Below are 21,389 nucleotides of genomic sequence, written 5' to 3' on the forward strand. Positions count from 1 at the left end.
GATGTTCCTCATCTCAGTGGGATTATCCTGATTTTAGGATTAATAACATTATCCAGCCACAGTATTGACTGTCTGACCTTCTTCAGTTACAAATTCCACAAGCTGAATACATGTTGCCTAAAGTAGTACGACACAAGCCCCTTTATCCAAAGGATTCGGGGGAGCTCTGAGCACTTCAGAGGATGGTGGGAGCTAGCTCAAAAATGGAGCTCCATTCCCACCCCTACAGTTCAGAGAACAGATGTCAACCAGCTTTGCAAACCCCACAGGACATACATTTAATTTATCTACCCAAAGTGATACTATTTCCTCTCATTCAAATACCAAAATACCCCCAACAAACCATAAGATACCAACTTGGAAACAACTCAACCTAAGAAAATACCAAAAAAAGTAAATTAATAAAATGTAAAAAGAGAATCCTACCCCAAGCAGAGGTTTTTACCCTGAAAAGGGAAAAGTGCCAAAGGCCCCTTTGTCTGCTAGAGATTTTGTTATTGCTCTCAATCTTATGTGGAAGGTACTTGAGCCATATTTTTAAAAGTGGACCCTAAAGATGCAGATAGGTGTTCTTGAAAGTCCCACTAGGCACTGAGGTGCCTCACTCCCATTTAAGTCAACAGAAGTAAGGTGTCTAGGCTCTTCTGAAATCCCACCAGGCATCTTTAGGGACATAAATACCTTTAAAAACCTGGCCTTCAGATACTACAGTGATGGGCAGTGGTATAAAAGCCGTATGCAACTTGATGTTGTCAAGTGAAGCTGCTATGAAATAAAACCACATTATTCCCTTTCCCTTTTCCCTGGAGACAGTCAAAGAAGAGCTAAATGAATGATTCGTGGTCTGAAAAAATAATTTACAGTGAGAGACTAGAAGTTCAATCTACTTCATTTATCAAAAAGGGTAGGTTAAGCTATTCAACCAGCCTGTAAGTGACTACACCAGGGAAGCTATCAGATATTAGAGGGCTCTTCAGTCTAGCACTCAAAGGCAGAACAAAGTCCAATGACTGGAAGCTGAGGTCAGTAAAATTCAAACTGGAAATGAGCAAATGTTTAACAGTGAGGGTAATTAGCCCCTGGAACACATTGCCAAGGAATGCGGTAAATTCTCCATCACTTGAAATCCTTAAAGTATGACTAAATGGCTTACTGTAAGAGATACTCAAATTAAATTACAAGTTAATGTGTTAAATTCAGGAAATACTGAGTAAAATTCTATAGCTTATGCCAGGGGTGGGCAAACTTTTTGGTTCGAAGGCCACACTGGGGTTGCGAAATGGCATGGAAGGCTGAGTAGGGAAGGCTGTGCCCCACAAACAATTCCAGGAGTCAGGAATGAGTGTGTCAAAAATTGCATACACAGGTATGGAGTGACAATTGTCAGGTGTGCTGGTAATGGTGCCTGTTTCAACCAATATACTATCTGTGTATTCCATTTTTGGAAAGTAGTAAATAGCTAGGAACAAAACATCTGTATCAGGTGATCTGACTCAGGCTCCCAGGGATTGGTCTACGTGGCTAAAAATTAATGTATAGATGGTCGGGCTCAGGCTGGGGCCCGAGCTCTGGGACCCAGGACACAAAAGTAGATGACCTCAGTAAAGTACAATCACCTGGGTTTGCGTAAGGATCTGAGTACAACAATCCAGGTCTTCAGCACCTGGGACAGCTCATGTTCCCTCAGTACAACCAGGAAGCCATGCAGAGAGACAGCAAGGGAACACTGTGGTGAGTAGGTGCCATATGAAGTGCCACCCAAGAGACTCTCTGATTGGCCAAGCACCCTACTTAACCCTGTATGGTGACCCAGAAAGTTGCTTGAGCAGCCGCACAGACTTTGGGACTGCTGCGACTCCAAGCCTCACCTTGTCTTCTGATCTCCAGCCTCCAATCCCAGCCTGACTCCAGCCTGGTACTACCTCTGATCTCCAGTCTCTGACCCCGGCCTGACTTTGAGCCCAACTTTTGTGATTCCTCCAACCCCTGCTCACTGACTACTGTACTGGACGTGTGGACCCCAGCCCACCTGCGACCAGTAGGCCAGACCGCCTATGCTCCAGTCTCTTAAGACTGTGGATAATATTCTGATGTTTAATTTTGGATATTTCATTTGAAGGCTGTTCATCAGGCTCAATTACTAGAAGAACACCCACAAAACATTTGGATGACTTAAATTCCTGTTACAGATGACTAGCAGTTTGGACAGCACCAGCTAAATTTATTGTACTGCACAGAACAATGGTAGACTTGCCTAGTCCATGCTGTGTACGGAATGAAATTGCAGAACCACAGGGTTTTTTCTAATTTTGCCTGTAATTTGCTACTAGAATAACTTGCAGTTTCTACATCTGAGGGAAGCTGGGCTTTATATCTTTGCAGCTGTCTGGCCAGGAGAAGAACAAATAATTGTCTCTTCAATCAGCTGATAAAATGCAATGTCATAAGGTGACTATTGCTGCAATGTAACTAGATGGTTTTGCTTTAAGATTTGTTTTACTCAAGTAGGAAGAAAGCCATGTTGAATGATAAACTGCATCGTTAGCAATCGAGTCTTCCACAGATATTCTGTGCAACATGTCGTCATCTCTTCTTTGACGTGCTACCCCCCTGAGATTGGTTGCTCTTTCAATTGTTTCTATTTTAAGAAGTTTCTTGTCTTGTGTGTTTTCTCAAGCAAACACTACAACAGGACCAGTTGCTGGAGGACGTACATGCTCTGGTGGTTATGGAAGCAGGAGAACATAATGCTCTCTGATCATATTCAGAGTCTGTTGTCTTTTCTGGGTTCAGTACAACTCTGATGTGTGCCAAATTCAATTTGCTTGTGTATTTCTGATGGCAACCCCTGTGACTGAGCATTGGTGGCACATCATCTAAACTAGAAAACTCATCCAGGAGCCACCAATTCAATCAATCTCTCCTAGCTTCTGCCAACAGCATCACAGAATTCTGTCTGTCACTGGTGGGTTTTGACAGTTTTGTACTCTTTTGATTTTTCTTGACAAACACATTTTTCAAAATTTGTGGAGAGTCTCTCTTTGTTGTAAGCTTTAAGGGGCTTGTAGAGGTAAAATTCCCAAAGTATATTGTTAGCATTGCCACCACCACTTTTCATTCTGTACAAGTATACAGATCTGTGCTAAAATTAGATATAAAATAGATCTATATTATATGTTAGTATCAAAAATTGCCATTTTTGTTTAGTGAGCACTTTGACTGAAGCCCAATAAAAAGCTGTGTACTGTTATCTCTATCACTAATACTAACCTGTGCACAAGTGCCACTGAATTAAAAGGTAGTGTCTAGAATATTTCAAAGGCTAGTACCTTTTTCATAGGCAATTACAAATTAAAACCTTCTACCAGGCAGACTAGATGCTACACTGTAAGTACAAAAGCTTACAAGTGGAATTCACATACATTTATACCTACCCACTGTGCAGTAAAAAGTGTGGGAATGCAATCTACTGCTACATAACTTTCAGTGAGAGACTGACCTGGTCAGCAAATTTCAAATGAAAATATAGAAATCTATTTTAATCCCTTATGAGATACTCTGACAATTAAGAATATGCAATGTGAAAACATTTCATGTTGGTATATTGCGAAATGTTGGTATTAAGCATTTTGCCACGTTACACGTGTCACTCTGCAGTGTGGACTGCACCAGCTGGGCCAGACGTAAGCTAGGTCTATTGATTTGGATATCATCTAGCGCCTGTTCCAGTGATCTCCAAGTGTAGCATAAAAATCCAGAACCAAAGAGCTGTTTCTCTCCATTCCGCTGGACTGTTTAACTCTTGGTAGTGCCAACACTTGTACAAAGCCAAGGACAGCAAGACACAAAGGAACTGATTCTCTAGTCGCTTACACTAGTTTTTCATGGGTGTAACTCCACCGACAATAGGGGAATTACTCTTGATTAACACTGGAGTGAGAGAAGAGAACTGGGCCCAGCAGGTTCCCACAAATTGTCCCGAAAGCTCAGCGCTCCAGCAACCACTGGTTTCAGTGCATTTTTGCCTAGCACAGGCTGGCTGAGATGGGTGAGCCCAGGGAAAAGAGAGCAAAAATCAGGAGTAATCTCTGCAAGGACTGAAGGTAAAAAATCCATTACAATCTACATACCACACAGGCTATGCTGACAGCTTGTGCCACACGCTCTCAAAGAAACTGCGGAATCACCTGATCAACATCCTCTACAGCAAACAGGGAAAGATTAAGAATGAGCTCTCAAAAATGGATACTCTCATAAAAAAACAACCTTCCACACAAACTTCCTCGTGGCTGGAATTTACTAAAACTAGACAAGCCATTTACAACGCACACTTTGCTTCTCTACAAAAGAAAAAGGACACTAAACTTTCTAAACTACTACATGCTACAAGGGGCCACAGCAATGGTTCCCTCAACCCACCCAGCAATATTGTTAACCTATCCAACTATACTCTCAGACCAGCAGAAGCAGCTGTCCTATCTCGGGGCCTCTCCTTCTGCCCCTCCACCCCCACGAACATGATACAGTTCTGTGGTGACCTAGAATCCTATTTTCGACGTCTCCGACTCAAGGAATATTTCCAAAATACCTCTGAACAACATACTAATCCACAGAGGCCTCCCTACCAACACTAAAAAAAGAAGGATTCTAGGTGGACTCCTGAAGGTCGAAACAGCAGACTGGACTTCTACACAGAGTGCTTCCGCCGACGTGCACAGGCTGAAATTGTGGAAAAGCAGCATCACTTGCCCCATAACCTCAGCCGTGCAGAACATAATGCCATCCACAGCCTCAGAAACAACTCTGACATCATAATCAAAAAGGCTGACAAAGGAGGTGCTGTTGTCATCATGAATAGGTCGGAATATGAACAAGAGGCTGCTCGGCAGCTCTCCAACACCACTTTCTACAAGCCATTACCCTATGATCCCACTGAGAGTTACCAAAAGCAACTACAGCATTTGCTCAAGAAACTTCCTGAAAAAGCACAAGATCAAATCCACACAGACACACCCCTGGAACCCTGACCTGGGATATTCTATCTACTACCCAAGATCCATAAACCTGGAAATCCTGGGTGCCCCATCATCTCAGGCTTTGGCACCCTGACAGCAGGATTGTCTGGCTATGTAGACTCCCTCCACAGGCCCTACGCAACCAGCACTCCCAGCTACCTTCGAGACACCACTGACTTCCTGAGGAAACTACAATCCATCGGTGATCTTCTTGATAACACCACCCTGGCCACTCTGGATGTAGAAGCCCTCTACACCAACATTCCACACAAAGATGGACTACAAGCCGTCAAGAACACTATCCCCGATAATGTCACGGCTAACCTGGTGGCTGAACTTTGTGACTTTGTCCTTACCCATAACTATTTTACTTTTGGGGACAATGTATACCTTCAGATCAGCGGCACTGCTATGGGTACCCGCATGGCCCCACAGTATGCCAATATTTTTATGGCTGATTTAGAACAACGCTTCCTCAGCTCTCGTCCCCTAACGCCCCTACTCTACTTGCGCTATATTGATGACATCTTCATCATCTGGACCCATGGAAAAGAAGCCCTTGAGGAATTCCACCATGATTTCAACTATTTCCATCCCACCATCAACCTCAGCCTGGTCCAGTCCACACAAGAGATCCATTTCCTGGACACTACAGTGCTAATAAACAATGGTCACATAAACACAACCCTATACCGGAAACCTACTGACCGCTATTCCTACCTACATGCCTCCAGCTTTCACCCTGACCACACCACACGATCCATCGTCTACAGCTAAGCTCTGCAATACAACCGCATTTGCTCCAACCCCTCAGACAGAGACAAACACCTACAAGATCTCTATCAAGCATTCTTACAACTACAATATCCACCTGCAGAAGTGAAGAAACAGATTGATAGAGCCAGAAGAGTTCCCAGAAGTCACCTACTACAGGACAGGCCTAACAAAGAAAATAACAGAATGCCACTAGCCGTCACCTTCAGCCCCCAACTAAAACCCCTCCAACGCATTATTAAGGATCTACAACCTATCCTGAAGGATGACCCAACACTCTCACAAATCTTGGGAGACAGGCCAGTCCTTGACTACAGACAGCCCCCCAACCTGAAGCAAATACTCACCAACAACCACATACCACACAACAGAACCACTAACCCAGGAACCTATCCTTGCAACAAAGCCCATTGCCAACTGTGCCCACATATCTATTCAGGGGACACCATCACAGGGCCTAATAACATCAGCCACACTATCAGAGGCTCGTTCACCTGCACATCCACCAATGTGATATATGCCATCATGTGCCAGCAATGCCCCTCTGCCATGTACATTGGTCAAACTGGACAGTCTCTACGTAAAAGAATAAATGGACACAAATCAGATGTCAAGAATTATAACATTCATAAACCAGTCGGAGAACACTTCAATCTCTCTGGTCACGCAATTACAGACATGAAGGTCGCTATCTTACAATAAAAGAACTTCAAATCCAGACTCCAGCGAGAAACTGCTGAATTGGAATTCATTTGCAAATTGGATACTATTAACTTAGGCTTAAATAGAGACTGGGAGTGGCTAAGTCATTATGCAAGGCAGCCTATTTCCCCTTGTTTTTTCCTACCCCCCCCCCCGACGTTCTGGTTAAACTTGGATTTATGCTGGAAATGGCCCACCTTGATTATCATACACATTGTAAGGAGAATGGTCAGTTTGGATGAGCTATTACCAGCAGCAGAGTGAGTTTGTGTGTGTATGGGGGTGGGGGGGTGAGAAAACCTGGATTTGTGCTGAAAATGGCCCACCTTGATTATCATGCACATTGTAGGGAGAGTGATCACTTTGGATAAGCTATTACCAGCAGGAGAGTGAGTTTGTGTGTGTGGGTTTTGGAAGGGGGGGGATGAGAAAACCTAGATTTGTGCTGGAAATGGCCCACCTTGATTATCATACACACTGTAAAGAGAGTGGTCACTTTGGATGGGCTATTACCAGCAGGAGAGTGAGTTTGTGGGGGGTGGGGGGGGCAGAGGGTGAGAAAACCTGGATTTGTGCTGGAAATGGCCCAACTTGATTATCATACACATTGTAAGGAGAGTGATCACTTTAGATAAGCTATTACTAGCAGGAGAGTGGGGTGGGGGAGGTATTGTTTCATGGTCTCTGTGTATATAATGTCTTCTGCAGTTTCCACAGTATGCATCCGATGAAGTGAGCTGTAGCTCACGAAAGCTTATGCTCAAATAAATTGGTTAGTCTCTAAGGTGCCCCAAGTACTCCTTTTCTTTTTGCGAATACAGACTAACACGGCTGTTACTCTGAAATCTGCAAGGAAGAACCATTTTCATGTCTCAGTCAGTAAGCAAAGACTGAAAAGAGTCAGGACATCAGGGATGATTAAGTACAAACCCTGCCCTCCAAGGACCAATAGTGGAATGAAGGGAGGAGGGGATGAGGCCACACGGAAGATTAGCAATAATCTAATATCATGGAAATAAAAGCCAAAAATTGCACTCACCATCCTAACCCGACCCCATGTTCCCTTCCCTGGTGCCTCCCTTCAGCTCCTAGCTTCCACCTCCATGCCTGTGCAGCCACCCATCACTGCCACCTCCAGCACTCAGCCACCATTCCCAGCATGCTTCCACAGTGCCCCAACCCCTCGCCCTGTGGACAGATGACAAAAGAGCTCACAGGCGCTCCCTCTCCCGAAGGATCCTCTCCATCTCCAGCTGCTGCTCCTCCTTCTCCCCTTGAGACAAATCTTCCTTCAGTTGTAGCTCAGTGTTGCTTCGGCGCAAGCGCCAGGCCTCCTGCTCAGACACCTCCAGCTGTTGCTGCAGCTCTTCCCTGGCCTTCTCCAGGTTCACACGGTCACTGCAAAGAGGCAGGGCCCAGTCAGCAGAATGAGGATAATCTGGCATGAGCAGATCCCATCCACACCCGTCAGGATGGAATGTGCGGGGAGGGGTTAAGAAGTAATTGCTGCATGTGAACCTCTTTTCCTCTCCTGGGAGATGAGGTGGGGGAAAGGGGCTGGGGAGGCTGTTGTTCTCACTCAGTGGGACGCAGTGCTTGGCAGAGGGCCTCTCTACAACCTGGGGATGCAGGATGCTCCTAGGGAGCTTAGTTTAAGGGTGGCAGAGGTTGGACTGGACATACACTGTACTCAGGCAGCTCTCCAATTCCCTCAGGCAGCCTGGAGATGGGGCAGTGGCTAGGAACATGAATTGCTGGTGACAGGAAAAGACTAACCTGAGAAGCAGAGCCAGATTTACTATGGAACAAGAGAGCTCTTAGCCCCAAACACTGAAGTCCCTATACGACGTGGAGGGAGGACATAGGGCTGACCTGCTGAGCGTTTCCACCAGTGATTGGAGATGCTGCATCTGGCTAGTGAGTGTCTTGCAGTTCTCTTCCAGCTGCTGGAGCCTCTGCCTCAGCATCTTGCATTCCTCTTCCTGCTGCCTTTGCTGATGTTGCAGAGAATGGACAGCATTCTGGCTGGCTGAAAGCTGCTCCCTTAGGGCCTGCCAGGGGAAGAGGCGGAATGAGTGTATGAGCAGGTAGGGGTTGAGAAGATGGGTCCAGGAGGACCAGCTAGGAGGAGGTCAACAGTTAGGCCTGAGGGCAACAGCAGCTGAAGAGTGCAGGGAGATAGTTCAAACATAAGTCAGCTGGGAGAGTCAGGAGAGGAGCGGATCATCTGAGGGCAAAAGATGTGATCCAGTGTGGGAGGGTGCTCAGGTTGGGAGGGGAAATTACAGAGGTAGTGGGGGCAGAGGAATGGCAGTCTCCGTGTGGAGAGAAGGATGGCTGGAGGGCAGGAGTGAGTGGAGGGGGAAAGGCCGGACGAGGCATAGGCATTTGAGAGAGTGGGCTGGCAGTGGGGTTGGGGAAATTGCTGCCAGTGTCAAAAGAGTCCTGCACCCGATCCCTCTCACCTGTACTGCCCGGCACCTCCTTGACAATGCTTCGTGCACCAGAACGAGGGCCCTTTCCATGTCACTGGAACTCAGCAGGGAGGAGAGGGCGCTGGATTCAGGATGCTGGGAGCTCTCAGCCCATGAGATGTTGACTGCGTTGTCAGTATCGTCTAGCACGGCCTGAAACCCCAGACCAAGCTGTTACTCTTTCCCTCCTATCACTCACTCTTATTTACCTATGTCTCCCTCCTCCTCCATGCCACCCTTCAGTCAGAGGTTACAGGCTAACTGACTTAAGGCAATAGGGAAGATTGGTTCTGGGGGCCATGACCTCCTGCATTTCAGGTACGGGTGCTTCCAGAATAATGCAGAACAAGAGAAAAACCGTGGGGCAGGAATGGATGTTATGTTTGTACTCCCTCCATTCTAGGCCTTCTGGGGGCTTACTTTAACCACTGCTCAGCTTCTTGTGGCCCCCAGGCACTGTTTCTGCCTCCTTTAAGGCTTCTTTATGCGGTCAGAAAGATATAAAGAGCTTTAATGTAACAGAATCAGGCCTCTAGTGACCAATACCCATGAAAAGTAGTATTAAAACTCCCCAGAGAAGAAAGCAGCTGACAAATTCTGAAGAATAAGGTAATAGAAGAGCAACTGATCATAATTCCTCTGAAACAGTAGGTTGAAAAGAGCAAGAACTGGCCAAAGAAGCTTCATGAGGGTCTATGCAAAGATCTGAGGTTAAAATTCCTGTCCTGGGAATGGAGAAAGGGAGGCAACCTAAGAGGAACAGTCAGTCAACTAAAGTTTGTAAGGAAAACCAGGGGCAGTCAAAAAGAATGAGTTAATGTTACCAGCACGTGCAAAGGAAACACAGAGGACTTATACACATGTGCAGGGAAAGAAGAATTACTCATCAGCACATCAGATTGACTGAAAAATACAAGTGAAAAGACATTTAAACTTATATGGATTAAATGAGCAAACAGACAGAACAATAATGACTCGCCTCACACAACATGCATGTGGACCATGCAGCTAACAGTAAGATTGCCCAGTTAAAGGCCACAAGCAGGAAAGGAAGTCCAGGAGGCATGTGGATAAGGAACGCCAAGCACACAGAAGTTCTAAGACTTTATCAAAGTGCTCTTGGGCAGACAGCCATGGGGCTAGTAACAAAGGGCTCTGGAAGTACCAGAAAAAGAGTGGTATGTCAAAGGGTACCTGGTCCTTGTGAGCAGACCAGGCCCAGCTTTCCTGTGTCAGAGCAGGTGGGCCCAACTGAGCCAATGAAAAGGGGAAGGGCTACACCTGGGGCTAAAAAGACTTGTCAGAGGGCAGGACAGAGAGGAGTGATTGGGGCAGGCTGTGCCTGGGGAGAGATTCCCCCAGAGGAGTGGAGTTAACTCCTGTGGTGAGTCCTTGGAGCAAGGGCCAGGTTCCCAGGAAGTAGCCCTCGAGCTGGTGTTCCAGAAAGGGAGCAGAGTGGACTGGGACTGGGAAGCTGCAAATAGCTGGATCGTCCGAGATGCCTGGGAGTGGGGTCATGAAACCCTAAGACAAAAGGTTGAGCAAAGGGACTGTTTGTGTTTGTTTTATTTCCTTATGTTTGTACACTAAATCTTAAAGGACACTGGACATGGCAGTATATGCTTGGAAGTTGGGGAGAAGCCCTGCCATGTCACATGGTGTGAAACTTAAGAGCCAGAAATTGTCAAGCTGCTGACAGAGTGACAGGAGAGGCCATGGCAAAAGGGAACACAGAGAGGTTGGGACATGAAATAAGTGCTAGCATCCTGTTTCAGGGCCCACATCTAGGGCTTCTGAGACAGGCTGGGAGGAAGTTCTCCTTCACTCCCTGAATCCTGGAAGGGACTGCTCAGATGCTCCTTTGAGGGCTGTGGCCCAGAATGAGAGCCAATTATGTAGTGCTGTATAGGGAAAAGAAAATAATGTCCCTCCTGACCCCTGCAGCAATCAGGCAAGGCCTTGAAGTAGGAGATTTGATTACTCTTATATTGGGATTTCTAACAAGTGTTATTGGTCATAAAAAATAAATACAGCCGCCATATCTGACCTAATAACCTCCAGTACATTTCCGAGGCAGATTTTGTTGTGTGAAGCACCATTTCCTTTCATTTGTTCTATATTCACTGCACCCTAACCTCAGCAAAGGACCCACCCTTATTCTTCTGTCATGGGACAGTGAAAACTGATCTATCTTCCATAATCTGGATAACAATACTCAGCATTTCTTTAGTGATTTTCTTATGATGATCTCACATGGCTTCACGAAGGAAGGGAAGTGTTATTGACACTTTACAGATGAGAGATGAAAGCCATAGTCTTCAAACAAGGGTGCCTCAATAAAGATAACCTAATTTTTCATTTAAATCATTTGAAAGCAGCACTTGCTCAGCGCCTCTCAAAAGTTAGCCACTTTCATTTAGGAGTCTTAGTATGAATTTAGGAAATTATCTTTAGGCACCCAACGCTGAGAATTCTGGCCCAAGTAACTTGCCCAAAGTCACAGAGTAAAGCAGAAATAGCATCTCTAATTCCAAGTTGCAGTCTAGTGCCCTAGCCATTGGACACTCAGTCAGTTCCCTTCCTACACTTGTTCATGCAATCTAAATAATGCCAGTTTTTACAGTCGATTATTCACAAATGTAAGGCCAGATGGGAACATTATGATCTACTCTGACCTCTTGCATACATGGGCCAGATAATTTCATCCTGCATCAGACCCATAACTTCTGGTTATGGTAGATCTGATCTTTTACAAAATACATCCTGATCTTGAATTAAAGATTTCAGGTGATGAAGAACCCATAACATGCCTGAGTAATTACAGCAGAGCAGTAGTGCACTATAGTAACGGTTGTGACTCACTGTTTAGCAGACTACTTTTCCACATACTGAATCAGAGTGTCCTGACATTTGCTGTGCTTCATGGGTAGGGTTAGTGGACCAAATCTGGGGTCACTTGAGCAACATGTTCCTGAGAAAAAGCCACGTGATATCAAAATCCTCTTTTTTCTGGCCCACCACACACCTGGGTCTCAAACTATGCCCAAACTGATATCACCTGCTCAGGGTTGATCTCAACTAGCACACAGCCCCTGCTGCCCCTTTGGGGAAGCAATACTGAAAGAGTTTGAATAAAGTTGGGAACTCCAATACGGGTTAACCATAACTGACATGTTAAAGAGAGTGAAATGTGCATATGTAGCAATACTAAGGGTATGTCTACACTACGAAATTAGGTTGAATTTATAGAAGTGGTTTTTTTAGAAATCGGTTTTATATATTCCAGTGTGTGTGTCTCCACAGAAAATGCTTTAAGTGCATGAAGTGCATTAACTCGGCGGAGTGCTTCTACAGTACCGAGGCTAGCGTCTACTTCCGGAGAGTTGCACTGTGGGTAGCTATCCCACAGTTCCCGCAGTCTCCGCTGCCCATTGGAATTCTGGGTTGAGATCCCAGTGACTGATGGGGGCTAAAACATTGTCGCAGGTGGTTCTGGGTACATATCGTCAGGCCCCCGTTCCCTCCCTCCCTCCGTGAAAGCAAGGGCAGACAATCGTTTCGCGCCTTTTTTCCTGAGTTACCTATGCAGACGCCATACCACGGCAAGCATGGAGCCCGCTCAGCTCACTGTCACCGTATGTCTCCTGGGTGCTGGCAGACGTGGTACTGCATTGCTACACAGCAGCAGCAACCCATTGCCTTGTGGCAGCAGACGGTGCAATAGGACTGGTAGCCGTCATCGTCATGTCCAAGGTGCTCCTGGTCGCCTGTGTGAGGTCGATCAGGAGCACCTGGGCAGACATGGGCGCAGGGACTAAATTTGGAGTGACTTGATCAAGTCATTCTCTTTAGTCCTGCAGTCAGTCCTATTGAACCATCTTATGGTGAGCAGTCAGGTGATACGGATTGCTAGCAATCCTATTGCATCATCTTCTGCCGGGCAGGCAAGAGATGAGGATGGCTAGCAGTCCTATTGTACCATCTTCTGCCGAGCAGCCATGAGATGTGGATGGCATGCAGTCCTTCTGCATCGTCTGCTGCCAGCCAAAGATGTAAAAGATAGATGGAGTGTATCAAAACAAGAAACAGACCAGATTTGTTTTGTACTCATTTGCAAACCCCTCCCCGCCCCCCGTCTAGGGGACTCATTCCTCTAGGTCACACTGCAGTCACGCACAGAGAAGGTGCAGTGAGGTAAATCTAGCCATGTATCAATCAGAGGCCAGACTAACCTCCTTGTTCCAATAAGAACAATAACTTAGGTGCACCATTTCTTATTGGAACCCTCCGTGAAGTCCTGTCTGAAATACTCCTTGATGTAAAGCCACCCCCTTTGTTGATTTTAGCTCCCTATAAGCCAACCCTGTAAGCCGTGTCTTCAGTTGCCCCTCCCTGTGTCAGAGCAAAGGCAAACAATCGTGCATCTGAGTTGAGAGCAGTCCAGAGCAGTGTCACAATGGAGCACTCTGGGATAGCTCCCGGAGGCCAATACCGTCGAATTGTGTCCACAGTACCCCAAATTCGACCCGCCAAGGCCGATTTAAGCGCTAATCCACTTGTCAGGGGTTGAGTAAGGAAATCGATTTTAAGAGCCCTTTAAGTCGAAATAAAGGGCTTCATCGTGTGGACAGGTGCAGGTTTACATCGATTTAACGCTGCTAAATTCGACCTAAAGTCCTAGTGTAGACCAGGGCTAAGGCTGAGTTGCTGAGTCAGTTTAACTGGGTGGCCCAAAGTGACGTGATGCAGCCACTGAACTTGAGCAGCACAGTGAGTTTACGTCCTAAGTTCACACCTCTCTGAACTATTATTTCAAGCGGTATTCATCTCCATGGGGTATTCTCATCCATCTGAGAACATTTCATTGAGATCAATGGGGCATGTCACTCCCCTCTGAGCCTCCTCAGGTGAACGCATGTGTGTAGAGACCCGTCCCACACACTACGCACAGATCTGGGGTAGGGATCTGGATCTCAACTCACCTCACCTGCCCCTTCTTGTCTCAAGAACAGCCATACTGGGTCAGACCAAAGGTCCATCTAGCCCAGTATCCTGTCTTCCAACTGTGGCCAATGCCAGGTGCTTCAGAGGGAATGAATAGAACAGGTAATCATCAAGCAATCCATCCCCTGTCGCCCATTACCAGCTTCTAGCAAACAGAGGCTGTGGATACCATCCCTGCCCATTCTGGCTAATAGCCATTGATGGACCTATCCAGCTATTATATGCACTCCTCAGACCCCACTACTTGCCCTTCTCTCCATGGCCCCTCCAATCTTACCAGGGACATGTGATGGCAAGGAAGAGGGTGGAGCTAGCAGGCAGTTGCAGCCTTGGGGAAATGAGGGTGTGGGGAGGACAGTCAGAGAAATGGACGAGCTGGAGGGAAGAAGGTTGGAGGCACTGGTGCAGTGCAAAGGGTGTAAGGGACCATCCAAACACTGTTTTTGAAAACCCAGTTTAATGACTATCACTTTGAAGAGGGAGGACTGGGCTGGGCTGGAGAGGCAAAGAGATGAGATGAGATAAGTTATTAAGGCAGAAGGCTAAACAAGTGTTTCAGCAAAGCCAGGATAAGGATAAAAAAAAATACTGTTAATGTTCCAAAAAGACACGACTTGACCCCTACATTCCTTCTCAGGCAAAACTCCCAGTGACTTCAATGTTTGCCTGAGTAAGGTGTACGCAAAGTCTACAGGATCTAGCCCACAGTGAAAGGCAATTTACAGGCAAGTGAGATGTGAGAAGTTAGATTTTCCAAGTCAGGGTCTTTTCCCAGATTTCTGGCCTTTGGACATGTACACATATATTGTGCACTTCCTGTGCCTTTCCCAGATATGTCTGTAGCAGAATGGCTATAGCGCCAGAACATTTTATTTACCTGAGTTATGTCTTTTATCACCTGATGAAGGGAAAGGGTTTCTTCTTTGGCATTCTCGGTCAGTGAAGCTTTATATTCTACCGCCACCCGACTGGCCTCCTAGAAACAGAATAAAGAAAGGATGAGTTGGAGCATTTCCATCTCCCCTAGCACTGACTTGCCCCTGTGCCTCAACTCCGAAAAGAAGGGCCAGCTCTCGGGATGAAAGGGTACATTACTCTTCATGGCCCAGTCAATCCTTATCTTCTCTGCTGAAATGAACAAGGACACCAACTTCAATGTGAACACCTGCTAACTCTGAATGAGACAGGCCAACAAGTCATTCTGGATAAAAAGAGAAGCTGTCTGTCATATGCTGACAGTCTTTGGTCACTGACCTAACTGGATTACAAGTGCCTGAGGTGAAATGTTCTGTTACAAGCTCTCCGATGCTGGATGAGATGTGCACACAGTTCCCCTGCCACTGCCCAGCCTTCCGTTGCCAACCACGAAACACACATTTAGGCAAAGTGCCTTATGTTCCCATATATGGAGGAAGCCACAACTCTTTATGGTGAGGCTGGGGGAAAAACACAGCTCAAACCCAATAGCTTTTCTGTTGGGCTGTTTTTCCACAAATTTGTCACACACCAGAATCTCCATCGTGTCACTAAGCGTCTTCACGGTCATTTCTTTCTCCTCATTCTGCTTCTGGGACTGCGCCAGCAAGGCTGAGAGCTCCATCACCCTGAGAAGAAAAAGTCTGTGCAATATTCCAAAAGCTTAGTACACCATCAACTGCATAGGAACTATGTCTGAAAGTCTGTGCAGCACCTCCATGACATACACCACAGAAGACTCAGCCTAGAGGGAGGGGACAGAGATGGCTTTAAGCCACCTTTGGGCCTTCAGGATTCTGAGGTGCTCTGTGGTTCTGGTATGGTAAGTTACAGCAGCCCCATGAAGGGCTGATTACGGGCTGTGTCACACCCAGGAACCCTGTAACTTTGAGCACTGTGTAGATGCCCCCAACATGTCCCTGCACCTGGTCTTGCAAGGGGGCAGTATAAGTGGCAGCCCCATGCAGCATCTGCACTGTGGAGATTCTCTCTCCAGCCCCTTGCAGCATAGGTCTGGTTACCATAGCATTGCACTGTGGTGGGGGACAGAACCAGTCCCTTTACACTGGTCATCATTTCTCTTCAATTACATTACAGTAGAACCTCAGAGTTACGAACACCTCGGGAATGGAGGTTGTTCGTAACTCTAAAATGTTTGTAACTCTGAACAAAACGTTATGGTTCTTTCAAAAGTTTACAACGGAACATTGACTTAAAGCTTTGAAACTTTTCTATGCAAAATAAAAATTATGCTTTTAACTATCTTGCTTTAAATGACACAAGCACAGAAATAGTTTCCTTACTTTGTCAAATCTTTTCTTTAAACTTCCCCCCCCTTTTTTTTTTAGTAGTTTACATTTAACACAATTCTGTACTGTGTTTCCTTTTTTTTTTTTTGGTCTCTGCTGCTGCTTGATTGCATACTTCCGATTCCAAATGAGTTGTGTGCTTGACCAGTCGGTATGTAACTCTGGTGTTCGTAACTCTAAGGTTCTCTTGTACCTGTAAACCCAGCTTTGCCTCCCACCCTCCAAGGAAATCCCCATTTCCACACACACTATTACTCCCAAGTTCATCTCACTCAGAGAGCCCATTTTCTTTACATTCAGGCTCCTCTATGCCTATTTCTTTTTAAAGCCAACAGCAAATACCATTTCAAAAAACAAGCCCAGTACGGAGTGGCTGTGCTTTGAAGGAGAATACAGATTGAATCCAAAGGCCTCTGTGATAAATGGTGAGAAACATTCCCCAAAGGTGTGTGGGGTTTTTAAGACTAATTTACCTGCCCTGAAGCTCCTCTTTCTCTATATTCCCTTTGACCTGCAAGCACATCACTTCTTGGGTTTTCTGGTATACTTCCTTCTCCAGCTCCTGAGCCCTTGCACAAAGCTGTTGTGTCTGATCCCTTGGGGCAGATCTTTCCAAAGTGTTCGACTCCCAGTGCCGTGTACCAGAACTTAGATGGAAGCAGCTGACAAGTATTGATCCAGAAAGTCTTATCTGGTCTGCCTTCAGTGCTGACAAGTCCCTAAAGCAGAATAAAATAGTAAAATAGATCCTCAAGAACACTTTCATCTGCAAATTCATCTTTTAACCATGTCACAGCATGACAATTACAACCCATTGTCGAAGATCAGTATTCACATTTTCCAAAGCTGTTCAGCCATCTCAGATACTTAGAGGATCAGTGATCTGGTTTGTAATCAACTAAGGAAGAAGAGGATGTTTCAATGCTAGTCTAGGACTAGGGAGACCCAGCTTTAATTCCCAGCTCTGCCACAGACTTCCTGTGTCTCAATTCCCCATCTGCAAAATGGGGATAAAGCACTTTTCTACCTCACAGGAATGTTGTAAAGAAAAATATACTAGAATTGTGAAACATTCAGACAGGGACAGATAAGCATCTAAGGGCTTGCATACATTTTCTTTTTGCACAACCCCCACTCCTCCAAAAAACCCAAACAAAACAAACACACAGCTAAAAACCTGAATGCAAAAATCTTGCATTATTATACCATTAAAGGTGATCTACACTAAAAATCAGGAAATCTCCAAAGCTAAGCTACTTCCTGAAGTATTGACTTCACCTCATTATAGATACATCATGTTTTTCTAGTATTGTTTCCTTTGTTAAAGCATTACGTGTGTGCAACATGGCAAAGATTCATGGGCGAAACCTGAACTTTGGGATTTTCTGGTTGAGTGCTTGATTTAGCAACTTTAATTTCTACACTGATACTAAGAGGGTTCTCCCCAGTCTAACTTCCCTGTGTTGTAAGGAAAAAGTTGGAACTTTCAGGTTTCTGCAGCTAACAATTTCCACAGGCTTGACCAGTGGCTTGTTCCTCAAATTCCAATTACAAAAGTGTTATAAGCTCCTTAGTTGGGAAACATGGCAGGAAATTTATATGGATGTACTTGTCTCCAGCAGGGTGTACGGTGTGGTATGAGGCACATGAGGAGCAGAGGAGGTTGTGAAAATACAGAAGATCTCCTGCCCAAAAATTAGACTGGCTGTGTGCAAATCCAGGGATTAAGTTAAGATGGGGCTAATTACAGGCATACAGTTAAGGTTGCCCAACACACCCTCTTGTACAACTCTGCTATAGTTAAGGTTAAGAACAGCTTTCTGTTTAAAGGACTACTCTAAAGTGCCCTAAAATCCACATAGTTACTTTGATTGCTTTGACATCTGGGGGCAGAGAGTAGGGCTAGTGAACCAAATTAGGAGTCTGTTGTAATAATTGGAACCTAGCAGTCCTACTCCAATTATGAGCTTATCTGATGGAAAATGGGTAAAGGTTTGTGAATTGTCACAACAAGCTGTCACATAAAATTGTTTCAGAAGAAAAGCGGAAGGCTGAATTAGTGGACGCTGACTGATTGGGAGGTGGGTGGACTGGAAGGAGTGAGCTCTACCATCATGGCTGCTACCACCACTATTTCCTGGAATTCCAGGATACGCATTTTCACCATTGGGCCTTCACTGTCCTGATTGTGGAGATATCCTGACCTGTCTGGGCCAGAGAGAGGGACACCACCTCCACAAGCTTTGGTTAAATCATGAATACCACCTGGGATGGGAGACCTTGATTCTTGCTGTCACCCTATCCCTCCTGTGTCCTTTTCCTTCCCCACCTTATTTCTTCTGTTCCCTTTTGTCTACTGTTTAATAAGAGACTGGCTTAGCTGGCCAAGACTGTACATTTTGTACCACTGCGTAAAGCCCGTGCACAAGGAGCTGGCTAACAGCAATGCCTGAAACAGTCTGATGCTTGTAAAAGTTTACCAGGTCTCTGAGTGGCTGATCAGAGCAATGCTTTCGCTAGTGTTTCTCCAGCAATGAGATCGCAAGTGAGAGTCACCATCAAAAAGACAGAAGCTGTTCTTTTTTTCCCCTTTTGCATGTGTTTGTCTGGTTTTGTCTTCAAAGAAGCAAGATCTGACTTTAAAAACAACTCCAGCCCATCTCAATTAACTTTTTCCCCAAAAGGAGCGTTACCGCCATCTCTAATACAATTTTAGAGACTGTCAAACAGGGGTTTTTCTCCTTGTAAGGACTCTCTACAGTTAAAGGGGAAATGAAATAAAGCAGGGGTTCTCAAACTGGGGGTCTTGACCTCTCAGGGGGTCACAAGGTTTTATGTGAGGGGTTGCGAGCTGTCAGCCTCCACCCCCAAACCCCACTTTGCCTCCAGCATTTATAACAGTGTTACATTAAAAACACATTTTTTATATATTTATAAGGTTACACTCAGAGGTTTGCTGTGTGAAAGGGGTCACCAATATAAAAGTTTGAGAACCACTAGAATAAAGGACAGTTAAAATGAAAGCCTGGCTTAATACTTTACACTTAATTCCTTTAACCGTTTTTCCTTTTTTTGTATATTTAATAAAGTTTAAAAGCATTTTTAATGTTGTATTTGCCATGGTACTAAGCAGGTCAAGGTCTCAGCATTTGGAACTCCAAATTTTGTTTAAAACTGTTAATGTCGTACAGTGACAGGATCAGGTTAATACCGTTGATGCTCTGGGCCCCTTTATTCTACTGAAGCTAACACATCTGGTCATTTAACTCAGGGGATACTGTGCCCCCTGAACCTCCCCCGCCCCAGCTTTTCCTAAGGTTGACAGATTCTACAAGCCGTTTTTTTCCCCAGAACTGGGGATCAAGCATGGCTTCAATCCTGCCCACAATGATCTCAATTTCTCAAGATATATTCCAGCTAGCACATGGCATCCATTGGCCCTTGGGGAGCGCAAAACTGAACACAGTATCCACAAGAGAGTTCTGTTTGGCATGTGAGCCTTAGGGTTACACTGTGCATGCCACAGACAGAGTGGCCAAGAGACTTTCAAGCCTGCCATTTATCACTGCAACTGGCTGACCCACAGGTATATGCAGTGGCCACTGAGCCTGACCTACATCCAGCTAGTGTCACTTCAAATCTGACTTATAGCGGAAAATTTAAAAAGGTCTAAAATCCACCTCTGTAAGGGCTTTGGGAGGGGTTTCCCCCTAATTTGTGGGAAATATAATTATGTGTATTCCCTCTGTATGCTGTCCCAGCTCTGCGCAGGTAGCTGGCACAGCAGACCTCAAGCGAACCGCTCAATGACCACAAGATTCATTAAGGTATGAAGGCACCCGGCCAGGTTTATTGTCGACAAAGCACGGTAACAGCATCTGGCAGACTCTACGAGGATACTAAGGCATGTATGCCCATGACAATGGACACAGCTCAGTGAATGGTAATCCACTGGTGGGCCGTGAGACAGTGTTTACATTGACCGTCCGCAGGCATGGCCGCCCGCAGCTCCCTTTGGCTGCGGTTCGCCGTTCCTTGCCAATGGGAGCTGCAAGGAGCAGCGTGGGCTAGCTGCCGCTTCCTGCAGCTCCCATTGGATAGGAATGGCATACCGTGGCCACTGGTAGCTGCGGGCGGCCGTGCCTACAGACGGCCAATGTAAACACTGTCTCACGGCTGACCAGCGGATTGCCCTGACGGGCCACATGCAGCCCGCAGGTTGCCCACCATGGCTTTGCAGCAAGGTCTTAAAATTTGGAGATTACCCTGGGGTCTAAGATGTGCCTTTTGCTTTCCCTGTGAAAAGCTACCCAAATGTAAACAAGTTATAAGCCTTTGGTGGTGAAAAAACCTCAGTTTTCATTCTCTCAGAGACTTCTTAGAGTTTGGCAGCTAAATTCTCAGAAGATTCTGTCTGTACTGAGCATACTTCAGCCAAGGGGTGCAGTGACTGAGCAGGACTTTTTTCCATACAATTACTGCTCCAGGGGACCACTGTGATGCTAAGCACAGGAACCGGGTGCAGGGAGACAGTCTCTCTTGTGTTCTCAATGCTCCCCCAGCAGGTACCCAGACAGCATGGAAGCATGGAGGATAAGGTGGAAGCAGCATGCCTAGGACTGGAATACAGAGGGGTCGGGGGAGCTGAGCCTGCTAAAATAGAAGTGGAGTGGAGCGAGTAGATTTGAACAAGGAACCTGGTTGGGAAGAATAGACCTGGGAGCTTGGTGTGGGGCATAGGAGGAGACTGAGAATGACAGAGCAAGGAGAGGGACTAGAATCAGTGGGAGCAGGGTGGAAGATGGATCTGACAAGGATTTGAGGGTTGTGGAAGGTTGGAACTAGCTTAGCAAGAAGACTGAGGGCATGAAGCCAAAGGGGAGAATGGATCTGGGAGCCACAGTGGGGGTAGAAAAATTCAAATGTCAAAGAGAAGTCTGGAGAGGAGACTAGGACTGGCTGGTCAAGGAGGCTGGGATGAGGATGAGAAATCAGGGTGAGTGGAGACTGGGAGAGAAGGGACACAGGACTGGAAGAGACACAGGCGAAACGATCTGTACCCACTACAGAATTCTTCCAGAGTCTCACCAGTCTTCTGCTGTCAGCAAATATCTGTGAAACCCCTGGCAAAGTGT

General features: G+C 45.9%; 1 protein-coding gene across 14 annotated transcripts in view; it reads right to left on the reverse strand.

Annotated features, from left to right (window-relative positions):
* CEP250 (centrosomal protein 250) overlaps window positions 1-21,389 on the reverse strand; it is a 123,282-nt gene that overhangs the window by 68,553 nt on the left and 33,340 nt on the right. For all 14 annotated transcript variants that reach the window (XM_048820053.2, XM_075118867.1, XM_048820052.2 and 11 more), the window contains 6 exons: window positions 16,728-16,973; window positions 15,477-15,573; window positions 14,847-14,945; window positions 8,957-9,118; window positions 8,364-8,542; window positions 7,707-7,889 (listed from right to left, as the gene is read on the reverse strand). In XM_048820053.2, coding sequence (XP_048676010.2) covers window positions 7,707-7,889; window positions 8,364-8,542; window positions 8,957-9,118; window positions 14,847-14,945; window positions 15,477-15,573; window positions 16,728-16,973 — 966 coding nt within the window. The remainder of the gene's footprint in view (window positions 1-7,706; window positions 7,890-8,363; window positions 8,543-8,956; window positions 9,119-14,846; window positions 14,946-15,476; window positions 15,574-16,727; window positions 16,974-21,389) is intronic.

Source organism: Caretta caretta, chromosome 13 (genome assembly GCF_965140235.1).
Source record: "Caretta caretta isolate rCarCar2 chromosome 13, rCarCar1.hap1, whole genome shotgun sequence".
NCBI lineage: Eukaryota > Metazoa > Chordata > Testudines > Cheloniidae > Caretta > Caretta caretta.